The sequence below is a fragment of the Oreochromis aureus genome, linkage group 3, assembly GCF_013358895.1.
Source record: "Oreochromis aureus strain Israel breed Guangdong linkage group 3, ZZ_aureus, whole genome shotgun sequence".
NCBI classification, from domain to species: domain Eukaryota; kingdom Metazoa; phylum Chordata; class Actinopteri; order Cichliformes; family Cichlidae; genus Oreochromis; species Oreochromis aureus.
Genome location: NC_052944.1, coordinates 17,487,636 through 17,500,793, shown reverse-complemented (window position 1 = coordinate 17,500,793; position 13,158 = coordinate 17,487,636). Strand labels below are relative to the sequence as shown.

The following is a 13,158-nucleotide window of genomic DNA, read 5'->3' as shown; positions in this document are numbered from 1 at the left end:
AAGGTGTAATTCGTATGAGCACATCCTCATTTGAACTCCACCGATCGACTCTGGCTTGTAGAGCTCATCCGCACGTATTGGATGTAAAGACTAACAAGCACATATTAAGCAATGTGTCACTATAGTTTATGTTCACTGTGAACATGGCTGAAAATGATCTATGTACACAGACAGAAAGCAGAATTTTATGAGAAAAAAGACAGCACATTACTCCAGCTGTGCATACTTGTGATTAAAAATATATGAATATAAATAAAAACCAAAAAACAAAGTTGTGCTGAACACCCCCTTCTGGTCTCAGTGGTATCCATTTAGTTGACATGTTCGCTTAGGAAGGGATCCACGCGCACACACAGACACACAAAGATGAGAGGAGGGGCTTTTTGACAAGCTGACCAAGGCCAGCAGGGGCTTTTTGATCAGTGGCATGGGCCAACTGGGCATTGGGAGTTGACGGCTTATGCAACTACTCCGATTTACAGAGAAATAAATCCCTACTTTATTTCCCACATATGTTGAATTGCACCAAAAAAAACCCAACATCAAATCAGTAGGGCAAGAGGCAGTGCTTGTGTAACAGTTGTATAAATAATAATTCAAGAATATACTGACACATTCAATAAATTCTCTGGATACTCAGATTAATCCAATAAAATGTCATAATATGTAGAATATAGAAAGCAATGCATGAGATTGCTCACCGAAGAAAGACTGAGAACAGGCCCTAGTGAGCGGATAACATCCTCAGTGAGGTCAGACTGGTCGGAGTCCCACACAAAGCCTATGGTGACAATTTCTGGGGAGTTCATGAGGACTCGTCTGATCCTGATTTTCTGGCCACAGTTGCTCTGGTTAAAAAAAAAAAAAAAAGAAAAAAGAGAGAGATAGAGGCACATAGATAAAGACAAGAAAAACAAGTTCAGCTGGTTAGAAAGTAGTCTAAGTGGACCAAATTAAAAAAACAAAGCCCCAAGAAAATGTACTAATAGCAACGAGTGTCCTTAAATCACACATTTTACTGAAAAAAATTATTAATGTTGCTGATTAAATCAGGCAAGATAAGATTTTTTGTACTAGAAGGTTTGTATCAAATGCTACCGAGTTACATGCAACCAGTTTGAGCCAAAGAATCATGGCATCTGGCCAAATGTGTCAAACGATGTTAAGACTGAATAATGTTGACATTTTAGCTTTCTTATTATCTTTCTCACACTTAAGTAATGACCAATTTATGAAATATGATATCCACTGGGTGTACTAAGTAGCGCCGAGGCCAGCCAACAGAGCTGATGTTTTCCAGATTGCTCAGTCACACAACATGACTGTCATTCTTGGGTGTAAATACTTCAGTAAAACTCTGGAAGAGTCACTTACTGGACAGTTACGAAGGTCCCCGATCGTACTCGCTGCTTGTAACACCTCCCCAAAAGACTCATCTCTCCGCTGAAACGTCTGTTGACTGAGAAAGAAGGCAGTGTAAACAGCACAATGTCAGCAGAAGCATAGGAAAGAACAAGCAGAGACAAATAAAGATAAGCCACGCTCAGAGACAAACACACTTTCGAAATGCCGCAGTCAGCAAAAGAAATCAGAGTTCTGACCTTGTGATAATTGAAAGAGAGTGTGGAGCAAGACGTATGACAAAAGGGTGCTAAAGGAGGTTACATACTGTCTTTCCTTACCAGAGTGTGGTGGTGGAGACATAATGCACCAGCTCTGTAAACGGCAGTGGGTCAGAAGATGCCCCACAGCTACGGCACACACACTGCAGAGGAGAGAGGAGAGAGTGACCAATGTGGGCGACAAACAAAAGGATAGAAGTTACCAACAAATTAAAGAAATAATAAGTAAACGTGTGATTTCAGCAAATATAAACACTGCATATGACTAGTTAGCATATCGGAGAGTCACTTTCCAGAAATGAGACAAAACCAGTTCTTTGATTTTTGGCTTATTTCCCTGTGATCACATATAAACTCCGAGCTCAACTGACATTATCAGGCGTCCGACTTCAGCTCTGAAGTTATCGACCTCTCTTTGAGCAAGGCAATCCTCATTTGGGCCTTGATAATATTTGCTGGATAGGGTGCCCTGAAGTCGAGGTGGAAGCAAATCCACCGACTCTGCTCCTAAGGGATTTAGTCCAAAGGCGTATTATGTGTTAGATTCGGAGATAGAACTGGTTTGGGACAGAGAGAGTGATGGGCATCAGAGCCACAGGGAAGAGTCGTGTGTGTGTGTGTCTGTGTTGAGCTGAGGTGGAATTTATGTGTACTCTCCTGCTGCCGCAGAGCTGTGAAATCTGACCCGAAACACCCTGTATATTTCACTGGGGGTGAGCCAGTATCAAAACATGACTGATTGGATTTCTATTGTCTCAGACAGTGATTAATATGTGTCTGCATGTGTGCGTGTCGCTTAATCCTAACACTCTCTAGTGTGTCCGGCTTGTCCACTCAACACAGTAGAGACTGTGCAAACAAAGATTAAACGAACTAAAACACACACACACACACAAAAAGTGAAGACACAAAATTAATATAACCAGCTCGTGCTTAGATCATCCAGAATAAACACGCAAGCTTCCAGGGAATATAATATTTATTATTACTTCCGAGCCTCTTACTGACCTGTTCATAAAGTGACATGGCGAACTTCTGATGTGTGATGCAAGAGTTTGAAGTGCAGGCATCTGTCTCCTCAGGCACAATGTGCAGGTGGATCCTCTCCAGTATGTTTTCCTGTGACAGGACAGGAAAACTGTCAGGTATGGGGGTGGTGGTGAGGGGGAACACTCCACACAGCCTATAGTTTCTCTCCAATTCAGCGATTTCCAAGACAAAGATTGCAGTGTAATAAAATACACGGCCCATATTATACAGAGAATTCAATTTTAGGAGTCGTGTTGTAAACCTGGCAGCAGAAGAAGCACGTTAAAGGAAGAAGCTCCACTCCGTTTTAGCTCCTTCCTGGTTCTAGCGCTTGTGAGTTTATGAAATATTAAGGCTGTGAGGTAGGCCTGCAAAGGTTACAGGCTATACTTCACAGGCTGTTAATCTGACACTAGCCAACTCCTCACATAAATTCTCTACCAGCACACTGCTGCCAATGCTTTAGAGAGAAAACGCTCAAGGGCAAAGATCTGCGCGGTATTAAGAAATGGGACGTCCACATGAGACAAAAAAAAACAAAAAAAAAACTTTGGAATTTCAGTTTAACAATCCCATTTCTGAAAAAGCAGGGACATGATTTAAAAAGTAGATAAAATCATAACGCCATGTTCTGCAGATCATTTAAATGATGTAAACCAGTCAAATGCAAAACATCAAACGTCGTAACTATGAAACATGAAAATATTTTGAATAAGATACCAACAGTTCAGACAGGGCATCAGATCTTTTAACAACACCCTGTACATGTCTGAGAACTAAGGAGAGCAACTTCTGTAGCAGATGAAAGCCAAGAAAAAAAAGAAAAACCAAGAGGGGGTTTTGCATTTTGGCTTGACACTGGCTTTAAGCTTCTAAAGAGTTCAGGGCCTCCTTTGTCTTTTTGTTTCATAACGTACCAAATATTTTTAATGGGAACATGTTTGGCCTCAAGACAAGCCACTCTATTAACCAGACTCTTTTACCACTAGAAAAAGCACAAGTGGTGGTTTTTGCGCTGCTGAAATAAGTTAACGAGACTCTGAGAAAGATGTGTGGATGGCAGCATGTTACACTTCAAACCTTCAGCATCGCAGATCTGCACGTTAACATGTGCACTGATGACTCCAGTGTGATCACAGATGCTGACTAACCCTGAACCATGTGCTGATAGTAAGCCTTCTTTTTTGCCCTCATAATGCATCCACAAAAAGATTTTTAAATTAGAGAAATTTGTTGGGATTCTCTAAAACTTTTAATTACTTACACAAAAGTGGACAGACTCCTCCACATATCTACTTCTGGAAGTGTCTCTGGGATTCGGGTAATTAGTTGAAATACAAAATAGCAGGTAGAACATCTCGTAACAGATCAGTTTAACATCCTGTGCCAACTATTTTTCAGACAACTGCCCATGTGCCATTTTTTCTTAATTATTCATATGGTTTATATGGTTTTTCTACATAACACCTCATCATGTGGTAGGTTGATCTGTAACTTATAGGAGAAGCAAACTGACAAAAATCACACTTGTACAGCCCAATGTGCACGAGTACACTCATCCCCCCGTTGTGTTCGTGAGATGTTAGATTCCCTCTTTTGTTTATCCATTGCTGTGTAATTGCACTTCCTAAATAGATAAACAACCGTTGCGTGGGGAGGGAAAAAAAAAAAAAATCAGGATACATCTGTGCCGTTTTGGTGTAGTTTACAGGCACAATATATCAACATCGTAAGAGAAAAAATTTGCTAATTAAACCTGATTGACAAAGTAAAACTTTTTTTTTTTTAAACAAAATAAAAGTAGGGTAACAGGACTTTTCCTTTTTGGCTGGAGTCATAATAAAACTGGGACAAAAATAATTAGACTAGTTGTGGCAAAAGAGCACAAAAACTGGAAGCAATATGCTAAAACAATAAAGACCATATGAAACTGATTCTTCAAAAGCACAGAACTCATGTGCCATACTATGGCAGCAGATAAAACAGCGGTTCAAACACAACTCTGGTACTTATATAAGCTGTCATGATGATATTTAGCGCCAATGTGGCTGGGGTTGATGGGAGGGGAAGGGAGGGACAGAAGCTCTTTCAGTGACCTCGCCGAACAGTTTCGTGGCAGTGCTTCGCTTGAGCTGTGCGGCAGGATAACACACAAACATACACGAATCCCTCCCGCCATAGTGTTGCCACAGGAACTTACAAAGCACTCTGCGGCATCATCCATGAAGCCCAGCTGGAAGCGCTGCTCGTCCTTAAAGGTCTCCGCCAAGGCGTGACGCAGGTTGTCAGAGGGCAGGGCTCGCTCCCGACTGTGCTGGAACTGGGTGAAAATACCCTGAAGAAGAGAGCGAGAACTTGTTTACACCCTGACAACGGCATATTGTGTTTACAGAAAGCATTTGTGTCACATTTACCGCCCAATGCACAGTCTGAATACAAGAGCAGACGTTCCACACATTCATGCTGACAAACAGGAGCTGCACGGTTACTTTAAAGTGTCAGCTCTTATTAAATATGCTTATGATCGCATCTTACCTTTAATGCACAAAAAATGCACGACTCTCCCAGACAGAAGTGTCCAGGCAGCTGCCTCAAGCTGCGTCTGAAGATGTCCAGATGCCATAGTACCTACACAAGGGATAGAGCAGGAGCTCATGAGGCCCTTACACCATAAGATGTTGGGCATATCGCTTACTTACAAGATAAAGCAGTCAAACAAACACATTCATATGCATCTCAAATATATAGATTTTCTGTACCGATCTGCCTTTTTACAAAATAATCATTAAGAAGAGATTCACATTTTCCCCCATTATGAAACTTAACATCTTTGGGTTTTTTTGGTTGCTCATAACATGTAGGCATGTTACAATAATAAAGTCTCCAAGGTCATAACAACGAGGAGTGGGTGAGAGAACAACTCCCTCACAGAAACAAAGCCGAAGGTAATGATCATCTTCGACCAGCTCATCGGTTGTCTCACCCACCCTCTGAGTAAGAGCGTCCGACGCTGACCTCACTGCGCGTTGGCTGATATAATGAACTAACTCACCAGCCAGTACCCCACAAGAAAAAAAAAACTAACCATCCAGAATGAATAAATAGCTGGGAAGCTCTGACAAATTCAGACAGTGACTAAGCTTTGCAATTTCCAAATAAATGATGGTTATTTTTTCAAGAGGGTGGAACATGTTCCCAGAGGGGGGCTGCAATAAATAAAGTTATACAAGCAGCAAATAAATTGAAGAAGTTTGGAGGACCAGTTAGAAGCAGCGACTGCCATTTTTGCGCAGTTTTTTTACATAAAAATGTTCATGAGTTTTTTACAGAAACTGAATTCAACTTAAACTCAAACTGATAGTATCAACAAACCTGCACAGCACTGTTGAGGAAGCAGCTGTTCTGGCCAGGCTCGTTGAGCAGTCCTTTGGTGGGGGCCAGAGACAGCATGCTCCCCGGCTGGTAGGATTTCCCCAGATTGCCCCCTGGCTTCCTGAAGAACTTGACCCATGCCATTGGTTAGTAGGGTTGCCTTTGTACAGGTGAAATAGTCAGATGACAGGGTGGGTGGATGCTTAGATAAGATCCCCGGAGCCCTGAAGAAGCAGCTGTCCAGCAGTCTTATGCTAAGTTATTCCACAAGCTGCAGCGGCGGCTCTGCTACACATGGGAGTCCAGTCTATTTCTGCAGCTCAAGGAGAAGCTCCTTATATCGTGCCAATTACTTAAAAATCTTCTGTATTACAAATAAATAAAACACACACACGCGTGCAAACGCACACACACACACACACAAAAATTACAATCCAACTCTTCTTTTTGGCGGTCCTTTGTTAACCGGTGATCTGATATGATGCCTTCTCAACACGAAGGGACGTGTTTCAAACATCTTGTGCTGTTTGTGGTCAAAACTTCATAACAGCTTCAGAAGAGATTGTTGACACCTATAAGCAAATCCTGCCAAATGGTCCTGACGACTCTTCACTTGTTCCCGCTCAGAAGTTCACACATCGAAAGGTTAGACAGCAAACACCACTGGGCTGTGTAAGAAAAAACAAAAAGAGAACAAGATTTAAAAACATGTTAACAGCTAATGTGGTTTGCTCCTTTTTATCCATTATGCCTTACTGCTTTAACATACATTTAACACTACTGCACTGGATGAGTGATTCAAAACAATACCACAGGAAGTCACATGTGAAATTTCAGTCGTGTGCCTCCCAATTTAGGTCAAACCTGACTGTTTATACATGTCAGGAAAGCTTATATATTAACTTTTACAGCCACCCTTTGCACTGGAGGCGTGTCAAACTAAAGATGGCACTAACTTGGGTTTCACATTAACATTCAGAGAAATTTATTATTTCCTAAACAATACAGACAGAGAGCTAACACACACGTAGGAGTTACAGCTCACTAGGCTGCAGCCTGTACTTCATTTGAAAGGCAGGGAAAAAGTAAGAATTATGAATTTTCCAATTTTCTACAGTATAGACAAAAAAAAGACACTTAAAAGAAAAAGAAAAAAGGGAGGGGCGATGGTGACAATTGTGCAAAGAGCTATCATCAGACAGGAAGGGAGCTTAGAGGAAACACTGGATTTTTTTTTTCCTTCTAATACTGACGCAGACCATCACTTCCCCAATATGTATCACTTTCACTGGAGGGGATTAACTCTTGTCAGTGGTTAATGTTTCATCCAATTAATAATCCAACATCATATTAAATAGAAAAAAAAGGGGACCAGAATCCAAAGCAACAGATTAGTTTAATTTGCAATCTTGTTATTTGACTTTAAAAGGTCTTCATTTTACGGTAATTTGAAACCAGAAAATATCTTCTGCTGGCCAACTACTTCCCTTTCTCTACTCAACATAATCGAACAATAGCTAAAAGACCCGTCTGAATAAATTCAATGTACTTCTCTACATCTGACTTCTCACTATGGGATGCAGTGGTACCTCTGTTTAAATAGAGGCATACAAAGATTGGCTTTTGCAAATAATGCCACAGTCACAACTTTCACGAGACTTTAGAAATGCTAAAAATACATATGGGGAGAGAGGGCTGAAAAAGCAGTTCTAAAGACGTGGCTGTACATCAATCAGCACCGAGACACACGGTCTAAAACTGGAGGACTCTCCTGTAGAGCAGGCAGCCAGCAAAGCTCAAACTAAGCTCAACTTGCAATCCTGTTATTTTGGCAAAACAGCAGAAATTTCTACAAAGCTTACATTTTTGTTCATGTGTCAACAAAAAGAAAACCAATGAATGGGTTTATGGGCTTTTCCACATGTCTGGGATAAATGAATAGCATCATGATTGGAGGACCCAAAAACCTCTTTTTCAGTCTGAAGGCTCGGTGGACTTACGTTTCTATCTTAGAAAGGATATAAAGATTTTATTTACGTGATTTTTTTATTTTTAAAGAGAGTGATCATGTCCATTTAATGTCCAGGGTTATTTAAATGAGCTGATCAGGAGGACGAATGGTCTAAAATTCCTTCACATGGTTGTGTAAGTTTAGAAGCAGCAATATTAATAATCCGAGTCTGGTGCTACCAAAAGGTTCTATTAACTAGAACTACTTTACTTTTTTCAGCTTGCACTGCGAGTTATTAGTGTGTCCAATAAAGACACACAAAAAAATTCGACTGTTTGCGTGGTAATTAGTTCAGTCATACTGTGTTTGTCTAGAATTATGACTTTAAACCAGACCAACTTTAATTAGCAACTCAGTTATCCTGATAAACTTTCATAATCTCTTTATTGCAACTGTATGAACCTGAAGTGAAATAAATTGTTTGAAATGAATTTTAAACAACGTGGGCGGCTGTAACTCCAGAGGAGAGCTCAGTCTCAAACTGCTAGTCAGCTATTTGTGGCCTGACATTTCTAAAAACCCATATAATGCTGCTCCAAGTTTCTATTCCGTTCCATTTTTGTATTACTTTGTGTGGCCCCATCACGCTTTTTATAAAATCAGCTACAAAGAAAGACTGCCCTGACCTATTTTTTTTTTCCACCATGAGTTGAGCTGTAGTGAGCATTTTAACAAACGATTGAAGATGCAATAAACTGAGCTACACCAACAAAATCTGGAGGGAAAGTGCATCTTGGCCGGAACACAGACACCTTTAAGCGGTTTGCTGGATGAATGTGTTTATGCTGAACAAGTCAGTGGGGGGTGGGGGGGGTGGGGTGTTAATATCAGTGAATGCCCAAAGAGGTCAACATACGGTCAAAACCTTTCAGTTGTGATGTCTTTATTGGGATTTTCATAAGGTAGCGTTTTAAATGGTAACAGGGCTTGTCCTTGTAAAACTTTACATATCTCATATTGTTCACATTGTTCCAGTACCAAAAAGTACAAAGAAGCAACAATGTGCAACAGTGACTCATCCAATTTTAGTCCCCAAGACCCAAAAAATAGCCTCAAAGAATAAACCTCAAACATTTTGTTATTCAGAGTAAGAAGAAAAAAAAAAATACTGCCCTACTTAGAACAAACAATGAAACTTCCCTCTTGTGACAGTCGCCAGAACCACTGAAAAGTTTCGGCTGAAACTTGCAGGACAACATTGCCATCGTGGTATTTTAGGAATCCTCGATGTATGATGACATTGCAACAACGCAGTTCGATGCAGAATCTAAGGTTGCAGGCTGCAGTTTTGTATTTTACAGTCATCTTCACATGCTCCGACTAAATGCACAAATGTCTCTGCCTCTGTACTTTGCAACTGGGCTCCTTGGCAACAGCATTCCAAAGCAATCACTTAAGCTCAGAGTTTCTTAAGAGCTGCTGTTTTCGGATTTGCTTCAGGGCTGGACTGGCAAATGGAAAACCCACCTTTGCTGATGACATCACAAGTCGGGACAAGTCTGTACAAGGACATCAAGTTTGTGACCATGTGATGAAATGGAAAAACAATTAAATTAATCACCTACACCTTAGACGACAGAGCCCGAGCACTCTACTAATCCATTATACATTTATTGATTCTGTTAATTAGAAACTGGTACATTTATTCCTGTTTTCAGGGAATAATACGCAAGCATCAAACATATCCGGCTATCATCTCACCCATACCCATTTAGCAGAATGCAAAAACAATCCCAAACCTTGTCTACATTATTCAATGTCACACTGATGTCACAGAGAAAGAAGCTGAAGCATGTGCTGTATTGAGACACTGCTGACAACAGCATGAGTAAATATGGCTCTGTCTTTCTGGTCCTATGAATGTTATTGCATTATATTGGTCCATTTGGAAAAAACTGTCAAGCTCAGTTATGTTAAACCATCATTTCTAGGAGCAAAACTGACAGTAAGTACACTTCAGTAATGTTGTGACGATTGTAAGATCAACATTTTGCTGTCTGGCTTAAGTTAAACAAGCAGAATTTATAAGCACTGCCTTTATTTAACAATAATTAATTAACATTACTGTTATTCATTTTCTTTTGTTTGTTATGGGGGGATTAATGGATATCCCCCCCAAGCCCATAATGTCTGTAAAAATAAAAGCAGGAAATCAGAAAACATCAGGTGACAGAGACCGCATAGTGTCGGCACTACAGGATACGTGCACATTTTTAGACAAGGGTTGGCTATGCTACAATCCTGAAAGGTTAAAGTAGCACATACTGTGCCTAACGTGTAAACACGGACCCAGAAGAGTGACGAGAGAGGAAAGAGAGAAGCACACTGCCTGCACAGGTGACTCTGCTGACATTCTTGCTGTATTTCATATTCTTCTGTTATACGATTTTAATAATAAAATACCCATTTTAAAATTGAAAACAGATCTCCCACAATCAATTTCAACTAACAGCAGCCATATGAAATATGTGCTTTCTTGTTTACAGACCTAGGTGGAGGAAACGACTCTGGCCAGCGGCAAAATTGTCCATAAGCCAAGTTTACATCATTGAGTAGTAAGCCAAGACGGCTGTTGACACCCTTTGCTTTCAAGTCTAAGTGGAGAATGACACCATATTCCTCTTATTTTCCCTTTTGTGCTTCGATCCTCACAACATAGTCCACAAAACCCCCTGACTTCATTTTAAAACACAGTCCTAATGAGGTCGTGTTGACCTCCAGTTTCCGCCTTGTAAGCAAGTAGCTTCCTCGAGTTCTCTTTGAATTACCTCTCGTAATTAAAACAAAACATTGGTGATTAAAGATAACAAAAGGCTATGTTTAAACATTAACCAGCAATTGCGCTCTCACACACATACACACAGGTGAAGCAGAGTTCAATCACATGCAGCAAAGTATCTTTGATAAGTGGAAATTAGGTCACACCTGTGGCCAAACGTAGTGCCAAAGTTCCACTGAGTTAAAGTACATAAAAGGGAAACATTACTTTACACAGCAGCGCTTGAAACAGCAGAAAATATAAATAATCGATCAGATCCTACTTTACACATTAAATATCCTTAAGTATATTTTTACATCTTATATTTAGGGATATCACCAGAACTGATATTTGCAATACCTATTATACCAAAATTTTTAAAACTCAAAAGGTACCTTCTTTTTACAGTATTGTAGTTACCTAAAGCATAATAACTGAATAGGGTTGTCAGGTACTAACTAATACTAAACATGGATTACATACTCATTTGCAACAGTATTGATATGAGCAGTATCAACTTTGCCTCCTCCAGCTGACACACAGCCCCTCCCCTCACTAGCAGCTGAACACATGAACAGTAGTATCTTAAAACATCTCATCTGCTGACACTACAGTCTTTACGAAGAATTTGGTGAGGTCAGTAAAGCTCCTGTTTAAACAACATTGAAGTAATAAACACTTAGGAACAGATTATATAAATAATTGTTCTTAAAAACTATTATTAACCTGGCAAAGGCACACCTTAATTTTAGCCATTTAACTATTAGCAGTACCCAAAATGACATAATTAAAAAGGTACGGGATATTTTTGTTGTATTTTCTTGGGTCCTGGTATCATTGTAGGAAAATTCGAGTGTCTTGACAACCGTACTTATAGATTAATATTGAAAACCAAAAAAAACACCTTTTTTTTTTTAATGAGATCAAAAATCTGGGTTTAACATAAGGAGTTATCATAAAGAGGCCCGAAATCTTTAACAGGAAAGAAAATCAAACTGGCAAAATGCAACTACAAAAAACAATAAAAGCTCCAAGGACCAAAAAATTAATTAGTTAATTAATTAGTATGTACTGTGTGACAAAGTGGAGCTACAACAGTTGATAGATCTACTTCTAACATAAATTTTTTTTACCATAGGCTATTCTAGTATGAGATTTCCATATCATTACCTCTGTTCACATACAGCAATCAGTGATTTAGCCAATCACATCTGTGAACAAGTGGATGAATAAAAACTGTACACAGCTATAAAGTAAAGTTGCTTAATAGTAAGCAAGCCCTTCAGGATATTTGTAAAAATTAGAAAAATTAATTAAAAAACAAAACAAAACACAGTTTTCACACGTGTTGGACTTAGTTAAACCTGCTGAGCTAGAAATACACTGCTTTCTAATCTCGAGTTTAGTTATCCATGTGGTTATGTAACATCCTTGACTTACAGCCATTTTAAAAGGAGAAATACTGCATTGAAAAATATTGTTACTAGATGATAAAGTTATCCATAAAAAACAACAGCAGCAACGACTATCAATGTACTATGGAAACGTTGTCAGAGATGCAGCATTGAGCCAAGAACAAGAGCCAAACAAAAGCAGTCATTTCTTTTTTTCACCAAGGGGCACAACTGCAGGAAGTCCAGTCTTCCTTTGTAAACAAAGACTGGCTCAGGCTTGTCAAACAAGGACCAGGAATGACTCCCTTCTTCCCTTGTCATATGGAAAATGCTAAGGCTAGCACCTTCAAGCACTCAGCTAAAGAGCATGTTGTGCAGTGGCAGCTTTGACAAGCCTGGAGGATCTGTAAAATGTGTCCAAATTTGGCATGAAGGAGTGGAGAGTCAGATGCTATAATTTATCAGTTAGTGATCTGTTGATGGATAGCCTCATTAACAATGATTCAACTGATCTCCTTAATATGGCAACGCCAACAGCTGCTGATGAATCAATCTGTGGTAAATTGAGTCACACTATGTCACTGTTTTCAAGAAACAAAAATAGAAATGCATCATAGCAGCAACACAAAGAGAGAAGATTTCTGATGTAAATATTGTTGGAACGGTCGACTTTCGGGTTCCCAGCAGCGAAAGTCGGTAATTCTCTCCACATCGACTTTAATTAATAAGCCTGTAAGGAATTAATTCTTAACTCACGTTCACAATTTACAATATGAACTGCCACAGAGTACGATACAGCTTAAAGTCTAAGAAACTCCTTCCTCTCAAATGCAGATCAATATCTCCCTGTCAAGCTGGTGCATTATACACCTAGATGACAGCCAAGTGTGTTCCCTCCTGTTACTCCTCAGCTGTGACTCACTGTTGATGAATGGCTTTTTGCTTACTGGAGATCACGTAGAAAAAGCAAGT

General features: G+C 39.7%; 1 protein-coding gene across 2 annotated transcripts in view; it reads right to left on the bottom strand.

The window, feature by feature from the left end:
• LOC116333155 (inactive ubiquitin carboxyl-terminal hydrolase 53-like) overlaps positions 1 to 13,158 on the bottom strand; it is a 32,289-nt gene that overhangs the window by 16,376 nt on the left and 2,755 nt on the right. For both annotated transcript variants that reach the window (XM_031756323.2, XM_031756324.2), the window contains exons 2-8: positions 6,024 to 6,691; positions 5,187 to 5,279; positions 4,852 to 4,986; positions 2,631 to 2,741; positions 1,683 to 1,765; positions 1,375 to 1,459; positions 702 to 848 (exon numbers count right to left, since the gene is read on the bottom strand). In XM_031756323.2, the coding sequence (XP_031612183.1) occupies positions 702 to 848; positions 1,375 to 1,459; positions 1,683 to 1,765; positions 2,631 to 2,741; positions 4,852 to 4,986; positions 5,187 to 5,279; positions 6,024 to 6,167 (798 nt within the window). In that variant the 5' untranslated portion in view covers positions 6,168 to 6,691. The remainder of the gene's footprint in view (positions 1 to 701; positions 849 to 1,374; positions 1,460 to 1,682; positions 1,766 to 2,630; positions 2,742 to 4,851; positions 4,987 to 5,186; positions 5,280 to 6,023; positions 6,692 to 13,158) is intronic.